This window comes from Eimeria acervulina, genomic scaffold (assembly GCF_000499425.1).
Source record: "Eimeria acervulina Houghton genomic scaffold, Eah_scaff36, whole genome shotgun sequence".
Taxonomy (NCBI): Eukaryota; Apicomplexa; class Conoidasida; order Eucoccidiorida; family Eimeriidae; genus Eimeria; species Eimeria acervulina.
The window spans coordinates 87,954-108,055 of NW_013547358.1; the positions used below are offsets into that span (position 1 = coordinate 87,954).

The window sequence follows — 20,102 nt, forward strand, 5'->3', positions numbered from 1 at the left end:
CTTAGGCCCCCTACAAACAACGGAAACCGGTGGTCTTCGGCTCCTGTTTTCAATAATTTCTTTACAGTTCACATATAAAAACAAAGAAGAAGACAGGTGCGAGCTCAATACCTCCTTTACTAGTAGCCCCCATTCCGCTCTGCGTCTGTCGCGTCATAAGCCAAACGAAGCGGCATCGTCGAAATGTAGGACGAAGTACAAATTTTCACAGATTATGTTTATGCTCCTGTTTGTATTTATCTATAATTGTTATATATATTATATATCATCTATCTGGATTTTCCCCCAAGCTGTTCAGCAGGGGGTTGCTCGGCGGGCAGCTCGAGCCGTGTGGCAGCGTGGAGTGTCTGTCGCCTGAGATGTAGAGGGAATTGTTATAAATAAGTAAATATATATATATATATATGCATATTTATATGGGGTCTTCTTTGGGAGCTGTAGCCGTTTGCAGCTGTTCGTCTACTAGTGATTCAGCACTTGAACATCGACTTTCTGGCATTGCGACAACTCCTTTGCACGGAGAAGCTCGGGTGTACAGGCTGGTAGATCTCATTGTTGAAGCTTCCTGTGCAACTAAGAACATTAATGCCCCCTCCCCCTTGCACCGTAGCGGTAGATCTGTAATGCTGCGACTCTTCAGCCCACTATAGGATAGGTACTTATACACCAATAAAATAGTCGCATGCACCTTCAGGCATTCAACTCCCAAGCATCTCAGGGAATCTGGAGGGGCATGTAGAAGGCTAGCGTTACACAGAGCCCCACAATTCAGAATTGATGTGGTTGAAGGGCCCTGCAACAAATGGCGGCCCCATTAAACACAAATGTTAAACATACCATAGAGAACAGCTGCTGTGGGTGGGGGGCATTGGTGAGGTGTTGCAGCAACACTTTACAATTTTCGTTGCCGAATGATACAGTAGGGTTCTGTTTACTATCCCTCTGTGCTGGTTGTTCGTGGTGGAGATAAACAAACATCACACATGCTGAACGGGAGACGCGTTTCCTGATGCTGCCTTTCAAAAGATCTTGTACTAAGGCATTACTCTCCCACACAAAAGGGGTATAGTAGGATGCTGAGTAGGCCATAGTGCGACGTGGGTACATCCTAACTTCTTAGATCTGAGCTTAATAAAACTTGGATAAGTCTCGCTTAAGCCACCACTCTGTTTGATACCTCAGAGCCAACGCACGAGTTTACGTCTAGCGTACCTGAAAGCCCCTGAGTCTCAGTTTGAAGGTTCTTCGACTTATTAGGATTTGTTCGATTCCGTATCAATCACCAAATGCTCATTGATGAAAGCTCTACGAACCAGCTAAACTGCACAGAATAGGGAGGGATACAGACACTAGGCAAAAAGGCTAAACACAATAGCTCCTGAAAGCACCCCATAACCTCATTTCAGTTCTCAGAACAGTATAGCGGCCCAAGCGCCTGGGGATATGGGAAAGGGTATGCCTGAGATGACTTGCAGCGCACCTCGTTGTCTTAGTTGCAACTAATGCTGCAGTATGCCTTCTCACGTAAGTACACCCGAACCCGCTATTGGTGTCTGTATCAATACTGTAGGCAATTGTTGTACTTACGATTGCGTTGAGAGCGCTTACTAAGGCATAGTACGTGTTCGTGTACCAACCCGAGTATAGACCACGCCAGTGCAGCTAGATACCTATCTGTGAAGTTGCATATGATCTATTTCGCGCTCTGGGTCTTAGGATGCAGGAGAAAATCTCGAAGAGTACGGAAAGACCTGACCCTATGCTGCAGGTTTCTGACGCTGCCTTGACTTCTTGTTGTGAATTCATCAACCATGCCTTATTTGAATTGCGTGCCGCGCTGTATGCATCTGGACCGCAGGGCCACCAGCTCGGCCTCGCCTCCAGCAACTACTTATTTGCCGCATAATATGCAACATAGCGGAAAGGTTTACGAGTTTATATTGCAAAACATTTTTTTATTCAGAACTCTTCTTGCCAGCCGCTGGCCACCAACCCAACCAGCGCCGAAGGCGGCGCTGTGTAGATAGCACAGAGGCAGCTGGAAGAATGCAGTGGAGCACCATCACAAATAGTTAATTTTCAACTCAGGGTTTAAACCAAAAGCTTTTAATTAAGAAGTAAAGAAAGCTGAACGTTTGTTTGTCTTCCCCACGGGCTGCATGTGTAACCCCCAGACAGCATAGCGGCTTCCCCCCAGCGAGCAACACGCAACCGAGCCATAGGTTGCATGCAAGGCACTTTTTATTACTTATTACATCACTTTCCATACCACTTATACCATTTATTCTCTATTTCCGCTGTTGCATGTGGACATTTTGTGCGAATACGCGAGAGAATATCGGCTTGGCTGCGGTTCACTTCCACGTCGTCGGCAGACTTAATACACTGTGGAAACCTGTCGATTTTGCGGCTCCTTTTGTATTTCTTTCAGATATTTATAATTTAATTGAGCTAAAACAACATTTTACCTTTTTAACGGCGTTGAGACGCCCGAAGAATCCGCCAGAAAGAAGCGTGCCTTCCTCGCTGCATGCCGCCCAAGCTGCAGGCTCAGCTGCCTTCTCCGCTGTGTGTTTCTCGCTAAAGCCGCATACAACCCAGCCAGCATTGCGGCGGAGGCTTTCACTATGACGAAGCCGCTGCCTTCCCCGCACGAGCTGCGGCTGTTGCTGATCCCTGGAGGAGCAACCCCACCCAAAGTACCACCGAAAGATGCAACGGGTTCACGACTTAACGGCCCCACTGGGCCCACCCTTCTCCCTCTTTCTTTGCCGTATCCCTCAGCTCCCGAGGTGATGGTAGATTTTTTCGTCTCTGGGCAATCAATATACGAGTTGAACAGAAGCTGCAGAAGCGTGGGAACCTGCTCCGCGTTGCTGCCTCCCGAGTTGGTCTTGAGCGACGCCTCGTTGCTGCTGGCCACTCCTATAGACCCGTTGCTGCTGCTTCTGCCTCACTTGAAGCAGCATGCTTCTTCTTCTTTTGTTTCGCTGCTCGATGCTGTTGCTTCTCACAAACTTGACCTGCAAATACGTCGCAACCTCCAGGCTGTAGCACAGCACCCAGCAGTGCTGCGGCGTCTGCACTTTGCATGCGACATCCGACTATTGAATGCAACTAAAGTTGAGACAGAGGAGGCGGCAGGGGCTGCTGCTGATCACACGGAAGCAGCACAGCAGGGCCCTGCTGCAGCAGCAACAGCTGTTAGCGCTGAAGAGGGTAAAAAGCGTCTTGAGGCCGCACTGGGGGGCACACTCTTTGTACGCCTTAATATGGATAAGACTTTGGCATTCCTCCTAAGAAAACACGCGAAGCTTGCTGCTGCGATTGCAATGCAGCGCGGTCTCAGCAGCAGCAGCAGCAACAACAGCAGCAGCAGCAACGGCAGCAGCAGCAACAGCAGCAGCGAAAACAGCAATCTTGCTTGCTCCCCCCCTGATTCCAGCAGCAACGCGCTCTCCTTTTCGCTGCTTTCTGCTTACCTAACCGCACAAATTGCAGCATCTCTCGAGCAGCGCCTCAAGAAAGATGGGCTACTGCGCGGTGCTCTTACGGGGGCGCCAGAGAAGACGTGCATACAGAGGCCTACGAAGGACAGCAGCGAGAGCAGCAGCGTCGCTGCTACTGCAGCAGCAGCAGCAGCAGCAAAACCTCAAAACTCGAGTAAAACAGGGACCCGTTTGAAGAGAGCAGCGGGAACGGCTGCGAGTGGAAACACCCGGAAGACGCAGGTTAAGAAGAAAGCACCATAGACAAAGCCAAGCCCCGAGAGAGAAATGTGCTGCATGCGTTTTTGCATGCATGCATGCATGCATGCATGCAAACGGAGAGCGCGGTGAGTCGCCGCATGGTGCTGCTTCTGCATGCATTGCATACACCCCAAATCTTTTAAGTACTTGTTGATTAAACTTCTGCTTCATCTCTGGCGAGACGAACAGCAAACCCAACTGCCCCCAGGCAGTGGTTCTTTTTGTATCTTTCTGTTGCTTCTTCGCTCATTACTTCCGTATACCAATGAAGTGCAGACTCTTGTGAAGGGCGCATGCATTAACTGCAACGGGCCCGTGAGACAACGGTGCGTACGTACACCCCAGGGCCTTGCTAAGTCTTGTTAAGGAGAGGAGAGGGTCAGTAGTTTCTGTTTGATTAGCTGCAGAGACTGTCTGCTGTCTGTCTCCTACATGAGACAAAAGGCTCCGCGTCTCTTTAATAATAAAACCTATAGGGGTTTCCTGTCGCCTCGTGTGGGGCTGCAGCTTTGCATGCACGGAGGCCGATGCATGCGCTAGGGAGGGGGGGAGAAAACTATTTTTTATCTCTTATTAAATCCGTAGGCCACAATAAAGTAGAGAGGGGGCAGTCACTCTTTGGCTCGAGTAGCTTGATATGCATCGTACGCCTCTGTCTCTGTCTCTTCCTCCGTTTATATCTTTGTCTCTGTCTCTCTCTCTCTCTCTCTCTCTCTCTCTCGCTTCCTGGCTCTCTCTGTCTGTCTCTCTCTCCTCCGTTTATGTTTCTTTCTGGCTCTGTCTCTCTTTCCCTGTCTCTGTCTCTCTCTCTGCCCCCCTTCTCTCTCTACCTCTCCCTCTCTGTATCTCTGCCTGTCTCCTTTTGTTTACGAGTGCTGGCGCTGCGAAGTTGCATGCGGCTGCATGCAGGTGAGCGTAGATTGCTTCTTCCAGTCGATTGTCTCCTTAACAAACTGCAGTAGTGTTCACCGTCCTATGGGCGCATGCATGCATGCATGCATGCATGCACGGCGTCAGGAAGTATTAAAAAAGCCCTTCGGGGGGCCCCCTCTCTCGCCTGAGCCTGTGGGGCCCTGTTGCGGTGTCCCCTACTGCTGCTGTCTCCTTTCGGGGGACAGGAGAGGACAAGAGAAGAGGGGCCCCCCTTCTCTGCCTAGCGGAGGGCCCCGCTGCCTGAGGGGCCCCCTCTTCCTGCTGCTAGTGCAGCAGACTGCTGGGGGGTTGGAAGGAAGCCAGGGGGCCCCCCCGCTGTCCCCTGTGAGGAGCTAATACCGAAGAGTTTCCCTATACTTCTTCTTTGTGAGGCCTTTGTCTCTTGTGCTTTCTTTGCTTCATCAAAGCGACGGCCTACGCCTCCGTCTTCTCCTCCACCGTATTTAGCAATACTTACTCGCACGTCTTCTGCACTTAAAGAACAGTGCTTAAGAAAATTCACCAAGTCCCCCAACTCCCGGTCTGCGAGCATCTCGGCAGCTGCAGCAACAGCAGCAAACAGACAAACAAATACACCTCAATACAACAATGCAGCTGCACCAGCAGCAGCAAACAGGCGCACGAATATAACAAGGTAGCTGCAGCAGCAGCAGCAAGCAGACACACAAATACACCTCAGTAGAACCATGCAGCTGCAGCAGCAGCAACAACAGCAACACAACAACACAGACAAGAAAAATAAGCAAGCAAACAAACAAACACATATATCACATACCTGTCCCTTCAAAAGGAGACACCCGAATGAAGTTGGCTCGGAATCGGTCGTCCAGTCCCTCGTCAGTGCACGACACGTAAATTAGACGATCTAACCGCCTCCCCAGTCGTGAAAAGTCCTGAAAAAAATGCATGCAAAGAAAGGCAGCCCCAAAGGTGCATGCAATACCGAGGAAGAAGGGCACTGGAGAGAGCAAACCCCTCTCCCCATAAAGAACTGAAACACCAATAAAAAACAAGGGGTTTATATCAACTTGTGCATGCAACTAATTGGCCGTATGTGCATGCAACACAAAGACATCGTCAACGACTGCAAGGCCACCCGCACAAGCCCCAAGGCGCATGTAACATGCATGCACTATGCGCGCTGCTGCATGCGTTTCAAGCGCAAGAAGCATGCAGTACATATAATGCATGCACTGTATGCAATGCACGAAGTGCATCCACCCCATGCAATAATGCATGCAATACTTGCAATGCATGAAGTGCGCGCAATGCATGCAATGCATGCAGTGGATGCAGCGTGTACGTACCTTAATTCTGCGCCCTTGTCTACGAGACATGTTGTCCGAATTTAAACAAGCAGTGATGGGGAGGCCCCACTGCTGCAACGCAGTCTGTACAACAGGAGGCTGATCTGCATTCCAAACGACAACTTCATAAAAGTGAGAGAGTTGGTTCACCAGCGCCTCGCTGAACGGCCGTTTCCTCAGCTTGTAGCCCCCCGTTCTCTGTACATACACCCCAGAACAAAATCAAAACACCCACATAAATACAACCCCACATGCACGCTAACAACGCACACAATATATACTACAAACGCTGCAAGCACACATGCATAAATTCACTAACGCACTGCATGCACGCATTGCCAAATGCATGCATGCGTGCATGCATGCATGCATTTGGGTCTAGAGAATGCATGCAGCCATGCATTTGAGGCCAGTGCATCCAAGCATGTATGTACGCATTTGGGGCTGGCACATGCATGCATGCATGCGTGCTTTTGGGGGTGTCGCATGGGCTCACATCGTGTCCAATTTTTGCGAGGACTCCGTCAAAGTCGAGCACCAGAGTAGGCAGGAACTCAGGGTAGTTTAAATCTTTAAAGTCGGGTAGAAGTGGCTCGTCTTCTTCAGGGAAAACGTTACAAATAGCCTGAGCCGCACATACACCCCAGAACTCCCCGTACACCGCACACGCTACGCATACACCCCAACAACGCAATTACACTCCAACACTCAACACCCACTACTACACCTGCTAAATGAAGAACGCCACCGCCGCATGTATGACTGTCTAGCTAGCCAGCTAGCTAGCCAGCTAGCTAGCCAGCTAGCTAGCTGTCTAGCTAGCCATAGAAGCCCATCTCCATTCAATCAAACGAGGCAGCAAGAAGACAAGCTAATGCCACGCATGAAAGCAAAATCTCTGCGGACTAGACCTCGGGTGTATTTAAACACATAAAACGAAACAGAAGACACGAAGTCTACAGTGCACTGCTCATTCAATGAAGGGAGCTAGCTAGCTAGCTAGCTGTGTGGCGCGCTAGCAAGAATGGCTAGCCGGCTGGCTAGCCAGCTAGCTAGCTCGCTGGTCTTGCATGCATGCGTACGTCTTCTACTGCGTTTTGAATTCGGTCGTGGGTAGCACTCATTTGGGCGTCTGCTCGTCTCCAGAGATCCTTAATGAAGTCTGAGTGAAGAAAACATACACAAATAATGTAGCTGTATGCTGCTGCTGTTTCCATCTAGAGCTCAGGTGTACATACACCGCACGCAGGACAAACGAGCAGAGCCTACCTGTAAAGCTGAGGTTGTGCTGACGCATGTATTGCACAGCCCAGATGCTGCAGCCTAGAGCCCCGGCGCCCCACACAACAGCCGCCAAAGACAAACCCTTCTTAGAGTCCCCTGAGACACTCCCATCTTGCTGCTGCTGCTGCTGCTGCTGCTGTTTGTGTTGCAGCGCAGAGTCTTGAACAGCACCCTCGGGGGCCCCTTCAGGAAGGCAGGCGGCTGCTTCGCTGCCTCCCTCTGAGGGCCCCGCCTTCAGGGCATGGGGCCCCTTACCAATTGGAACCTGCTGCAGTTCTTCTGCTGCTGCTGCACCTGAAGCCGCCAGTGCTGCAGTCTGTCGCGCTGCAGCAGCAACTGCAGCATGGGCCAAGGGCACAGCTGCTGCTGCAGAGGCGAAGCAGCAGGCAGCTCCAGACACTGTAGCAGCAGGAGAAGGCAGGGGGCCCCTTGTCTTGCTGTTTAGTAACGAGCAACAAACCCCACAAGAGGGCCTCTGTCTACCTCGGCATGCAGCCCCCCAGGGCCCCACCCCACAGTGGCAGGGGAGAGGGCCCCGCAGCAACCCATACGGCTTCTGCGTCGAGAGGCGCCGCTGGTCCTGAGGAAGCCAGGAAGCCGCAGCAGCAGCACCATTAGCAGTTATAGCAGCAGAAGCAGCAGTAGAGGCAGCCAGGACCCCGCGTCTGCATGCGCCGCTGGCGCTGCTACACTGCATGATGTCTGCAGCCAGTACCCCTTGAGGTGTTCTTCTGTCTTCTTTATTGCATAATAATATCGCTACTAGCCGTGTGTAGAGTCGAAGCAGCAGCAGCAGCAGCGGTAACAGCAGCAGCTGCAGCAGTAGTAGCAGCAGCAGCGGCAACAGTAGCAGCAGCAGAAGCCGCAGCAAAGGTCTCGATGAAACTGGGCCTAAATGGGGGTTCCTTTTGCATGCATGCAGCCTCAGTTGTCTTAAATATTAATCAAAATATATTTTATTCTACTAAAAAGAATAAAATAAATAACAATTGAGGCGCCAGCTCTGCGGGGCCTCCATGGGGGCTGAGGGCTGCTGGGCCCGAAGAGAGGCGGGCTCCGCAGCAGCAGCAGCAGCGCAGCAGCAACGAAGACAGAAAAAAGATAAATTAAAATAAGCATAAATGCATCAAAATACGCAAAAGGCAACGAGGAGAAGCAGCAAATAACACTTTGCATGCAGTACTTCGCATGTATGTGTATATGTGTATGTATGCATAAATGTATGAACGCATGCATGCATATATATATATATATATATGTATATATATATATATATACATATATATAGATATATATGTATGAATATATATATATATATGTAAGTATGTATATGTGTATGTATATGTATACATATATGCATATATGTATGTATGTATATGTGTGTAAGTATATAGAGCGCGATCTGTTGGGGGTTTCTATGAAGCCGACAGACAGAAATACTGCAAATGAACGGTAAATGAATATGTTTATAAATATACATATATATATACGTAGGTATAAATATCCTTATAAATTTAGATACGTATGTAAATATAAGTAAAAATATGAATATAAGTATAAGCATAAGCATAAATAGAAAATTAAACCCGAATATTAACTCCAACATAACGACGAAAACAAATAATAAAAAATATATAAAGGCACAAGAAGAAGAGCATGCATGCAAGTAGAGTAACAAAAACACCTCTAAGAATTGCAACTTCTCATTCTTTGTTGTTTTTTTTTGTTTTCTGGTTATACTCCTTCTCCCTATAAAGCTCAATTAAAAGACCTTCATATAAAGTATAAGCAATATGAGGCCCCCTCCAGCAGTATCTGTTCTTTTTGTTTATAATTTCATATGGGGGGCCCACAAAGGCTACATTTAGGCTTTAGTTTGGGGCTGGCGCATGCATGCATTTGTTCTGTATTAAGGGGAATCGCAAAGACGCCAATTCGCAAGACAGGGCGAACTTCTATGACGCATCTATTCTTTTAAAATAAACAGATAAAATAAACAAATATACATGCATGCATACATTATTTAGCCCAAATATATATATATATATATATTATATTCACGGAGCAACATTTCTAGAGTACTTTGGGGCCCTGGTCATTACGCTGGATTTCTCTCTACTGCGTGGTAGCTGTGCCGCGACGGGATGCATGCATGTACGCATGCATGCGTGCAGCTGATGCATGCATGCGTGCATGCATTAATTTATATTGTGGATGCATGCATGCATGCATGCAGGTGAGCGAGGCTTTGAATGGAAGATGAATAAACAGTAAGGTGCTTGGCGTTCGCAGTTTGTTTGTTAATATTTGTCTACTGAATTCTTTTCTTCAAAGATAGACAGCAACAAATATGCTTCTTCTTTCTTAACAGTGTTATGGAAGTGGTTTGTATATACAAAGCGTCTGCTACTGTCTCTGTCTCTCTGTCTCTGTCTCTGTCTCTGTCTATCTCTGTCTCTCTGTCTCTGTCTCTGTCTGTGCCTCTGTCTGTCTCTGTCCCTGTCTCTCTCTCTGTCTCTGTCTGTCTCTGTCTCTGTCTCTGTCTCTCTCTCTCTCCCTCTCTCTCTCTCGTCTGGCAATACAGCACTCAAACGAAGAAGATAAGAGACAAGAAGAAAGGCAACTGCTTCTAGCACAACTTAAAGAGCTCCCAGACGCAAACAAACAAATGCGCCACTTCGAAAAACAAGCAGAAAAATAAACAGAAGAAGAGGGCATCAGTAGGCCCTGCTGCAGCCCCCCTTAGTGCTACTGCTGCTGCTCAGCAGCAGCAGCTGCTGCTGTGCTGCTGCTAGCCATGTGAACAGGAGCAGCAGCAGCAGCAGCAGCAGCAGCGTGCAGCTGCTCATCCGCAGTGCTACCGAGCTGCCTATACACCCCAGGTTGTAAGAACTGAGGAAGCGGCACTCCTTCCCCTTCCTGAGCAAGAGAGACAGTCTGCTGCCCCCCCTCAATAGGGGGGCCCCCCATCAACGCCTTGGGGGCCTCGGGGGGCCCCCCTAAACTCTGAGGAGATGAAGCAAACTGCCACATATTTAAATGGAAATCATACAGCTGACCCACTCTATGCACCACTGCGCGTAACACACAACCACACAAACTCAGTGCATTATTTCGTCTTGTAATTCATTCATATAGTATTATTATTATATTATACTATATTATATTATATTATATTGTATTATATTATATTCTATTATATTATATTATATTATATTATATTATATTATATTATATTATATTATATATACTACATTAAAAACCCTAATTATCAAGGATACTTCCGGCTAGTATTGCTCGGAGACATCTATTTGCTAATTGTTGCATCTATGACACATTCTGACGTTGTACAGATTTAGCTTCTGCAAATAACATCTTTCTAACGAAGGGTAAAGGCAGCAGAGTCTCTAGGGTTGAGGGTTCAGATACCGCAGGTGGCTTGAGGGTTTAGGGTTTAGGATTCAAGTGCTATGAACTGTTGGAGGGTTTAACGCTTAGGGTTTAGGGTTTAGAAGCCACCCGCCATTTGAGGGACTAGGGTTTAGGGTTTATGTGCCACAGGCTGAGTGCAGGATTAGGGATTAGGGTTTAGGGTTCAGGCGCCCTGGGCGGTTTGAGGGTTTAGGGTTTAGGTCTCCCTGGGCGGTTTGAGGGTTTAGGGTTTAGGGTTTAGGGTTAAAGGCTTACAGAGTTCAACTGGTTTATCTAAAGTGTTGCCTTCGAGCTTGCGGTGTACAGACAGTTCATGCACCAACATGCGCTTCGCCAGCAAATAAAAGATAGGCGGCAGCTGCGCTCCCTCGCAGAAGGCTAGCTCCTAAGAAAAACAAAACGATGAGTATAAATAATAATAATAATATTATGCTTATGATTATAATTATTATTATCCTGCCTATAATAGTATATACAGTAATTTTTGAGTACGGCGCATCCAGAAGTGCGTGCAAAACGGAAAGAAAAACAACTAATCACCCGACAGATGCATGCAAACAAACAAATAAACAAACTAATTCTAACTGGTGAACATCATAACACAAGAACAACACAAAAAGAAGCAGACAAAGCACAAACACCCCAGCTCCCCCTGCCTGCATGCAGCCATACAAAAGCCCCGCATGCAGTGCAGCATGTATGCAGTCAAGCCCCGTACCCCCTGCATTGCATGCATGCATGCGCGCAAGCTGCTGGCAGCATAGAAGCCAAGGACTTCAACACTCACCTCTGGCTTGAGGAGTTTCGCCCCAGGGAAATTCTTAATAGGGGTTGGAGGGGCCCCCCCTTGGGGGCCCCCGGGCCCCGGAGTAGCAGCCGAAGTTGCAGAGACAGAGCCTCCCCTCTGGCTTGATCTGCCTTTGGCAGCAGTGGCGAGCTGAGACTTTGCGGAGGAGGCACCTGCTGCTGCTGCTGCTGCTGTTGCTGCTGCTGCTGCTGCTGCTGCATGAATCGTGCCTGGTGGCGCTGTTGAAAGACACAAGTCCGGGGCACGAGTGCGCAGCTGTTCTCTCCATGCCTTCTCTTCCTCATACGCCTGCAGAGATTAATCAATCATAAACAACAAAGGAGACAGTTAACCCCCATATATATATATACAGCTGCAAATATAATATATATAATATATATATATATATATATATATTTGCAGTTAGGCTTGAGTGCGGGTGTTGGGTGTTCTTGCATGAAGTGCGCTGTGAATTTTGTTTAAATGAGTCAAACTGCATAGACATTAAATAACAAACAATAATAATAATAATTATTATTATTATATATGTATATATAATATATATCAACAATATATATTGCATGCATAGACAGATAAACATTGCACAGCTGTTGTTTGTTTGGGTTTGCTGCCTGTGGAGGCGCTTGAAGTGCCCGCAGCATACTAAATATTTATATGAAGCAATACAAATAATATAAAATATATAATAAAAAATATAAAAATATATATTATATGAATTAATTGTCTCCTAATAATGCAATATACAGAATTTCTTATTATATAAACGTCTCGCCTAATAACATCACTACATATATATATATATACATATATATAATTAATATAGTTTATATTATATAAGTGCGTTATCTAATAATATTCCCCGATAATATAAACAATACAATACAAGATTAAAAAGTGCATTTCAAATAACAAACGAAACAAAAGACTAACTTCTACTTCTTTTGCTGTCTTCAGCCCCAAACTACACCACTCATGCAACAGCGCAAGACGGCTACGGATGCGGCGTTCTTCTATTAGCAGCTGCACCAGACGTTCTTGCTGTTCATCTGTTTGAAAGCGAGCCAAAGGCCTGCAGCAGGTGTACATACACCCCAAAAAATAAACAATAAACAGCAGGGATACACCCTAACTAACTAACAAACAGCTGCAACATCGATAGAAGAAGAAAGCATAAACGCAGCAACATAGAAATAAATAGACCCGCCGCTCCTGCTCCTGCTGCTGCTGCTCCTGCTGCCGTACTTCTTGCTGCTGCTGCTGCTGCTGCTGCTGCTGTTTCTTCTGGTTGTTTGGTGATGCTGTGCTCACTTGAAGAGGTTGTGGAGGTCTCTCTCTTCTTTTGTTCTTTTCTTGTCTCGCATGTGGATTGACTTAACATCCAACAAACCCCTAAAAATCAGCACAATCCCGCATGCAGCGCCCAGCCCCAAATAAAGCCGTTGCATGCAACACCAAACAAAAAATGCATGCACCAGCGCATGCAGGGAGTGGCATACGGCATGCGTTCAAGCAACCCTCGCACGCAAACTAGGAAACAAATGCATGCATGCATGCATGCATGCAAACATATGGGGCTTCCGGTGTTGTGCGTGGAGGCAGGCACCTGCTGATGATAGTGTTTTTTCTGTAGATGCGCTCATCAAGTTTGGAGTTGTATATTTCAATAATTTGCAGCTTCAGCTGTCTCTCCTGCACGGCTTCGCCGTCTGTACACCCCAAACGCATGCAGCCGTCCCACGCACATGCATGCGCTGGCCTCTTACGTCTTATACGCGGTGTATGTACACTACAATATGCAATATATACACCCTACAAGCCAGAGACTGCCAGATGAACTTAATAAACAAAACAAAAGGAACATCCAGCCCCATGAATGCATGCAGACGCACATGCGTGCATGCATGCACGCAAACACATTCAGGTAGAAGCATGCATGCACATACAGACGCACGCATGGATGCTTCCAGCCGCACGCATGTATGCATGCAGGCGCATGCATGCATGCATGCATGCATGCGTACCCTTAAACTCCATATCTGCTAAGATGAGTTCTGCGTCATTATCGAATTCAACGTCGAAGTCGCCGCGTAGTGGCCAATAGCCAACGATGGAGTGCGAAGGTTTGGGGCTTTTGCGCGCCAATGGTGTGGGGCTGCTCGTGCCCCCAGAAGGCTCTGCATGCATGCATGCAGACACACGCATGCACAAGTGCATGCAGACCCATGCAATGCATGCAAGCAAACGCATGCATGGATGCATGCATGCGTTTGCTTGCATAGAGGTAAAGGCATAGGGAGAGCGTAGGCTTGAATGCCTAATCTTTCTTGTGTACGATAATGGCTGGGGCGTTGCTGATGCATTTGAGGTGTACGTACAGGTGAGGAGTTTGTTTGTGGGGTTTGTTTACCTGGTTCTGTCTTTGTTTGTTGCTGCGCCTCTCGCATTGTTTTAACCTCTTCTGGTGTGAGTGCTCCTCCGTCTTTGTTTTGAATAAGTGCAGACAAATCAGGAAGAGGAGAAGTAGGTGAATTTAAATAATAAGACAAATAATGTCGTTCACATTGATCAGGGGTCTTCGGCTCCAAAGATGCATGCGACACCAACTCCGCCACTTCCTGGTGTATGCGCAGACACCCCAACACACTAACCACCATATATGCATGCATGCATGCATGCATGCATGCACACACTAAACAGCATATATGCATGCATGCATGCATACACTAAGCAGCATATATGCAAGCATGCATACACTAAGCAGCATATATGCATGCATGCATACACTAAGCAGCATATATGCATGCATGCATATAGAAGCAGCATATAAAAAGAAAGGAGATAAAACAAAGACACCGAAAAACAGAGACAGAGACAGAACTAGAGATGAAGACAGACAAATGAAGCCAAAGAAGAGAGGGAGGCAAAGAGAGAGAGAGAGAGAGAAGCATGAAGACAGAGTTAAAAATATAAAAATAAAAAAAGAGATAAAGACAGAGAGGCTCACCAGCCAATTGCCAAACCCATGCTTACTGACGCCTTCAACTAATAACATTTCTTCTTCTGCTGTCCAATCTAAGCTAAAGACAGGGAACAAGTTGCGCCCCACAGGTATATATGAGTGGGTGTTCTTGTGCTGCTGCTTGCTGCTGCTGCTGCTGCTGCTGCTGTTGGTGCGGCCGCTGCAGAAGCAAGAAAGACACAAGTCAAAGTCTTTGCACTCCGCGCAGCGTATACGAAATGCGCCGCTTATATCAGCCCCACAGACATCGCAATGAAAACGTGCATGCAGAGACAGCACAGAAGAAAGAACACCTGGAGCAAGCTCCCCCTGAGTAGCAGCACCAAGAGTAGCAACGCTCCCCGATGCAGCACCCCCTTGCTGCTGCTGCTGCTGCTGTTGCTGTTGCTGTTGTTGCTGCTGCTGCTGCTGGTCCACGTCCACTGGAGGCAGCGATGCAGAGCATGCATCGTCAGCTCGAAGCCTCTTGGGGCTGCAGCAAGCAATCGCATGCAGTAGACACGCACAAGCACACACATGCACACATATTCCTGCTGCTGCTGCTGCTGCTGCTGCAGCTACTGCTGCTGCTGCCTCGACGTGACAAAGAGATGGCTGCTGTGCAATATGCAGTCTTAATCTATAAATATGAGCCCCAGTGCATGCAAGGAGATCTGCATGTGCATACCTCCTCTCGGCGCGTTCCCGCTGCATTTAAGTTGCAGTTTTGTTTGGTTTGCAGATTAACAAATCAATCAGAGAAAAACAAATACACTTTTTCATTAGCTTCAAGGATTGTCGGCTTAGCATGACAGATGGATGCCTAAACCCTGAACCCTAAACCCTAAACCCTGAAACCTTAGACCCTAGATCCATAACCCTTCACCGCCAGCTGCCGCGTCGCAGCCAAAGAAAGCCATAGGCAATAAACCCTAAACCCTAAACCCTAAACCCTAAACCCCAAGCATTAGGCAGTACAGCCCAGCGGTAAACGGGACAGAGTCTACCAGCAGCGAGAAGGCATAGGCGACGGCGCCGCGAGTTGTACAAGTGTTTATTGCTTTAGGTGTAGAGTAAAGAAAATTTTAAAAAGAAATTTAATTATTTATTTCCATAGAACAAAGACAGAGGCTTGTCGCATCCGAAAGAAACACCAGTGGCCGTCGTTGCATGCATTTTGTTTTGGGGCTTTCTTGATGTGGTAAGTTGAGGCAGTCAGCGGAAAGAATTAAATTAAATTCAATTTAATAGTATTTTATTTTAATATTCTTTTAAATACTTCAAAGAAAGCGGCGCTGCAGCGTATACTCAGTTTTCAATGCCGCAGACCTCAGCTACGCTACGCTGGGGATATTTGTATGGCGACCGAAAGATATATAATTAGTAGATAAAAAACAACAATAAAAACAATTATAATCAATTGCATTAATTTGTCTCCATACAAATGATTATTTTCTTCAATAGCCTGCTCCTTGTTGCTCTCTGCAGTAAGCCAGACCTTTTATAATATTACTTTTACTATAACACAGTGCTTTATTATTCTCGCGAGGCCTTTATTATAATTCTCTTATTATAGAACTCAGGTGTATTATCTTAGCGAGATTCAAGCTATGAGCTACAGGGAGGTGAAGGCTTTTGAGTGAAATATATTAAATATTTAAATATATTTTTATTCTTCGAGGCATCTTTAGTGCAGAGGCACAGTCACAAGAGATGCATGCATGCATTGGGGGGTAAGGCGGCCTTATCTTTTTTGTCTAACGCTTTAGCAACACCCGTTACTACGAATTCTTCTGCAAATGCAACAGCGCATGCATGCATTTACGATCAATGTTTGATGCAGATGCAGGCAAAGGCACTGATGGCAATAGTAGAGCATCTGCTAGTTTATCTAAAGCCATGAGACTGCATCTCTGAGCCCCCCACGCATTCTCTCATATATAAAGGAGTAGAGCCTGCGTCTTAAGAATAAGCCACGGATAAGATCTCATCGAAGTGCAGAGCAGTTGCAAGGGGCTCTTGATAACATAACTAAAACCGCAGTTTTGGGGTACTCAACAAAGGAGACACTCAAGAAACACCAGAAGCATGCAAAGTTTGAGGAATAACTCTCAGATTTCCTAAAAAATAAAAGGGTTTGCCTGGGGCTTCCAGCTAAAGGGCAGCTCTCCGCATGCACGAGACAGCTTATTAAGCACAATGCGGGCCCCGTTCCTAGCTTCTTCCCGAAGTATAGAGGCTGTGATAGCATTTACTTTGATGTGAATAGAGATTCAGCAAGTGCAGCACTTCACCACATACCCTGATAGAGCTCAGTTAAAGCAGAAGAAGTCTACACATAGTCTATTAATAATGCCTGGAAGCTTCACGGTTCGCTTATTGCAGCATTACTAAAAATACACCCCGAAAGTTGTTGCCGCCTTCTAGCACGAATTCATGAAGCGTTTTCATATTCACTGCCACATAAACACCGCAGCAACAGCAGCAGCAGTTGCTGTTGTTGCTGCAGCAGGAGCCGCAGCAGCAGCAGCAGCAGCAGCCACACTACTGCTGCGGACTGCATTAATCTGCGAACTATGCCCGTAGTGCTGCTTGAGCAAACGGTCGAATTGAATGCCTTAGCATCTCTCCCCTTCACCATTTGCCGCTCTGCACTTAAAGCAAATCCATCAAATTTAATTAATTTATTTCCTTATGAGGACCTCACTTCTTTCCTGGTGTCTCCTGCGAGGACCCCGTTCCTTTCTTGATGTCTCCTGCACTCTTCATTCTACATGTAGTTAGCTCGGAGTCCTCGTTGGCAGCTTCTTCTGCTGGCAGCACCTCCTTCTCTCGTAAATATTAATACTACACTGAAGCCGAAAAGCCTTCTCACGCGCTGCTGCATGCTAAGGCTGCCGATCCGTGCTGAGATCAGCAGCAGCCGCAGCAGCAGCAGCAAATAGAACACAGCATTGGTAAATGATACAACCCCTCTTTTTCTTTCTTACTTTTATTTCTAGGCTTTGATGTACTTGCAAGCCTCTTGGGCGCTCTCCTTGTCTTCGATGCCTCCGCTTAAATACACGAGAATGGCTGGGTGATGAAGCTCAAGTATATGTTCAGCAGTTATATCCACTCTTACTGCATGCATCAATAGGGCTTCCGGGTAAACCTGCATCTGCTGCTGCTTGAGCAAGATGTTGTGGGGCTCGTGAAGGGCTGCCTCCTCTCCTATCCCAGGGCCTTGTGCTGGTGTATGCGGACCTTAAAGACTGAAGTATATATCTGCCCCTCTCCTCGATCTCTAAGCTGATTTTTTCGATAAGTTGCAGCATCTGGAGGCCCTTTGCTAAGACCAACTAGCTTCCGAAGTTACAACAAGCATTTTCTACTTGTCTGGCCCCTGGCGGCTGAGGAGAATAAAATAATTATATATATATATTTTAGTCTAATATAGTATAATAAAATATATAATTAATATAATATAACATAATATAATAATATAATATCATATAATATTGTATAATATCATATATAATATAACATACACATGAAACTGAAGACCTTACATAAAGTTTGTACTTTTCTATTGCTAATTGCATGCATCTGGTTAAGCCCCTTTATTTTGCATGCAATACGACAGCTTAGCAGTTTTTTATTAGCCTTAGACAGAAGGCAGAGACGTAAGAATATAAGCAGCAGCCCACACATTTTATATTGGCTTTGTTGCTATAACAATAATAATAATTATTATATTTTATCTATTATCTATTATCTATTATATAGAGCCCTTCGTAAGCTGCAGTCAAACCAGAAGTTCTTAGGAAGCAGCACTTAACCCCTTGTCTCTTTAACTTCTCATTGCTGCAGCTGAAGGCCCTGAAGCTGAGAGAGAGAAGACAGCAAGAAAGGAGCTGCAGCAGACCCTGCATCAATGCATGCAGCAAAACAGCAACGCATGCAAGTACAGCTACCGTCTCTTTTGCTGTCTCCAGAGACACTCCAAACAGCCCTTGTTCTGCTGCTGCTTGCTACTTGCTGCTTGGTGCTTGCTGCTCGCTGCTTGCATGCAAGCTGTCTTTTACTGAGGCTAAAGAATCTTGCAAGTAGTATTAGCCTTATAGATGAAAGCAAACAACCATTCAGCTGTACAGACACCGTAGGGCTCTCTAAGCACTTAACCACTCCCCAAATGCAGCTCTGAAGGGCGAACAACAATTAAAAAGATAATTAATAATAATAAACAAGTTTGAACTATATATAACATCATATTCTTCTCTACTTTCTTATCTGCTGCTGCGGACAGGGGCCCCCCCAAGGGCCTCCTCTATGGGCTTGGGGGCCCCCACGTAAAGTGTGTGAAGCGAGTTGTGTATATTTCTAGCATTTCTTTTTCACTGAAGTTGAGAAAATACTATTAAATAAAAGAAAATAAAATATAAATGCTGCATCTATAAACTCTTTAGACCCTATCACTGACAGCTGCTGCTGCTGCTGCTTCTGCTGCAGTTGCAGCATCTTGCTCTACCCTTTTTAAGAGTTTTTATTTCATCTGTTTTATTTTCTTTTCAACCTTAGCACAAGCAGACAAACCCAAACAAGTCTTCTTGCGCATTACCTGCGATTCCTTAGCCCCAGTCGCCGCTGCAGGAGCAGCAGCAGCAGCAGCAGCAGCAGCAGCTTCTGCTGCTGCTGCTTCTGCTGCTGCTGCTCGGAAGAGAAGGCATTTGTTGTATTACCTCTTATGCAGGGGTTAACTCAAGACATTCGGCAGCGGTTGTTAGGCGGTGTTGTATGCCTGCCGAGTCTGAGGGTTTAGGGTTTAGGGTTTAGGGTTTAGGGTTTAGGGTTTAGGGTTTCGTCTGCTTCAAATAGTTTCTTCGAGTCGGAGCAAACAGGAACAGCGATGTTTGGTTTTTTGTACTTCTCTGACCCTGGAGGGCACTGAGGAGACGTCAATAAAACAGATAGAGCCAGGGGTCTCCTCTTCCCCCCTGCAGGTGAAGCAGCAGCAGCAGCAGCAGCAGCAGCAGCAGCGGCAGCAGCAGCAGCTGCTACAGCAGTTGCTGCAGCAGCAGCAACTGCAGCAGCAGCAGCAGCAAGGGACAGTTGAATTGAGCTTCTGTTGCAGGTTTGCTGAGGTCAAGATGAACAGCTGCAAGGGCCCCCGATGGAGAGGGGCAGCAAAGGCAGCAGCACTTGCTGCTTTTGCTGCTGTAGCAGCTGCTGCACTTCTTCTTCTGATTCTAACTGCAATCTTCCCGCTGCACAAAGCCAGCAGCCAGCCTAGGAACCGCTACCCCTCAGCCTGCTTTGGGGTGGCGGTTGCGATGGAGAGTGCGCAGCTGTCTCTTTATCTGTCTCTTCTCTTGTCTCTTTGTTTCTTATCTTTCTGTCTCTTTATCTCTGTCTTTTTATCTGCTTGTCTCCCTATCTGTCTCTTTATTTGCCTGTCTCTTTTCTCCGTCTCTTTGTATATATGTATATATATACATATATATGCATATATATAAATGCATATATATATATATATATATATATGCATATATATATATATATATGCCTCCTGTCCCTTATTCTGTCTCTTTGTTTGCTTGTCTCTTTATCTC

General features: G+C 46.5%; 3 protein-coding genes across 3 annotated transcripts; 1 reads left to right on the forward strand and 2 right to left on the reverse strand.

The window, feature by feature from the left end:
• Positions 1-2,627: 2,627 nt before the first annotated feature.
• On the forward strand, positions 2,628-3,752 carry EAH_00007830 (hypothetical protein, conserved; the record flags this gene model as incomplete). The annotated part of the gene is made up of 1 exon (XM_013392152.1): positions 2,628-3,752. The coding sequence occupies one exon, from the start codon at positions 2,628-2,630 to the stop codon at positions 3,750-3,752; it is 1,125 nt and encodes a 374-aa protein (XP_013247606.1).
• A 1,150-nt stretch (positions 3,753-4,902) lies between these two features.
• Positions 4,903-7,970, reverse strand: EAH_00007840 (Os05g0513200 protein, related; the record flags this gene model as incomplete). Its single annotated transcript, XM_013392153.1, has 6 exons — positions 4,903-5,222; positions 5,458-5,575; positions 5,990-6,187; positions 6,486-6,614; positions 7,072-7,151; positions 7,259-7,970. The coding sequence occupies 6 exons, from the start codon at positions 7,968-7,970 to the stop codon at positions 4,903-4,905; spliced, it is 1,557 nt and encodes a 518-aa protein (XP_013247607.1).
• A 2,051-nt stretch (positions 7,971-10,021) lies between these two features.
• EAH_00007850 (transcriptional co-activator ADA2-A, putative) lies at positions 10,022-15,225 on the reverse strand (the record flags this gene model as incomplete). Its single annotated transcript, XM_013392154.1, has 10 exons — positions 10,022-10,347; positions 10,961-11,090; positions 11,493-11,801; positions 12,444-12,582; positions 12,822-12,902; positions 13,117-13,219; positions 13,535-13,687; positions 13,921-14,128; positions 14,518-15,004; positions 15,200-15,225. 10 exons carry the CDS (start codon positions 15,223-15,225, stop codon positions 10,022-10,024), a joined length of 1,962 nt encoding a protein of 653 aa, XP_013247608.1.
• Positions 15,226-20,102: the final 4,877 nt, after the last annotated feature.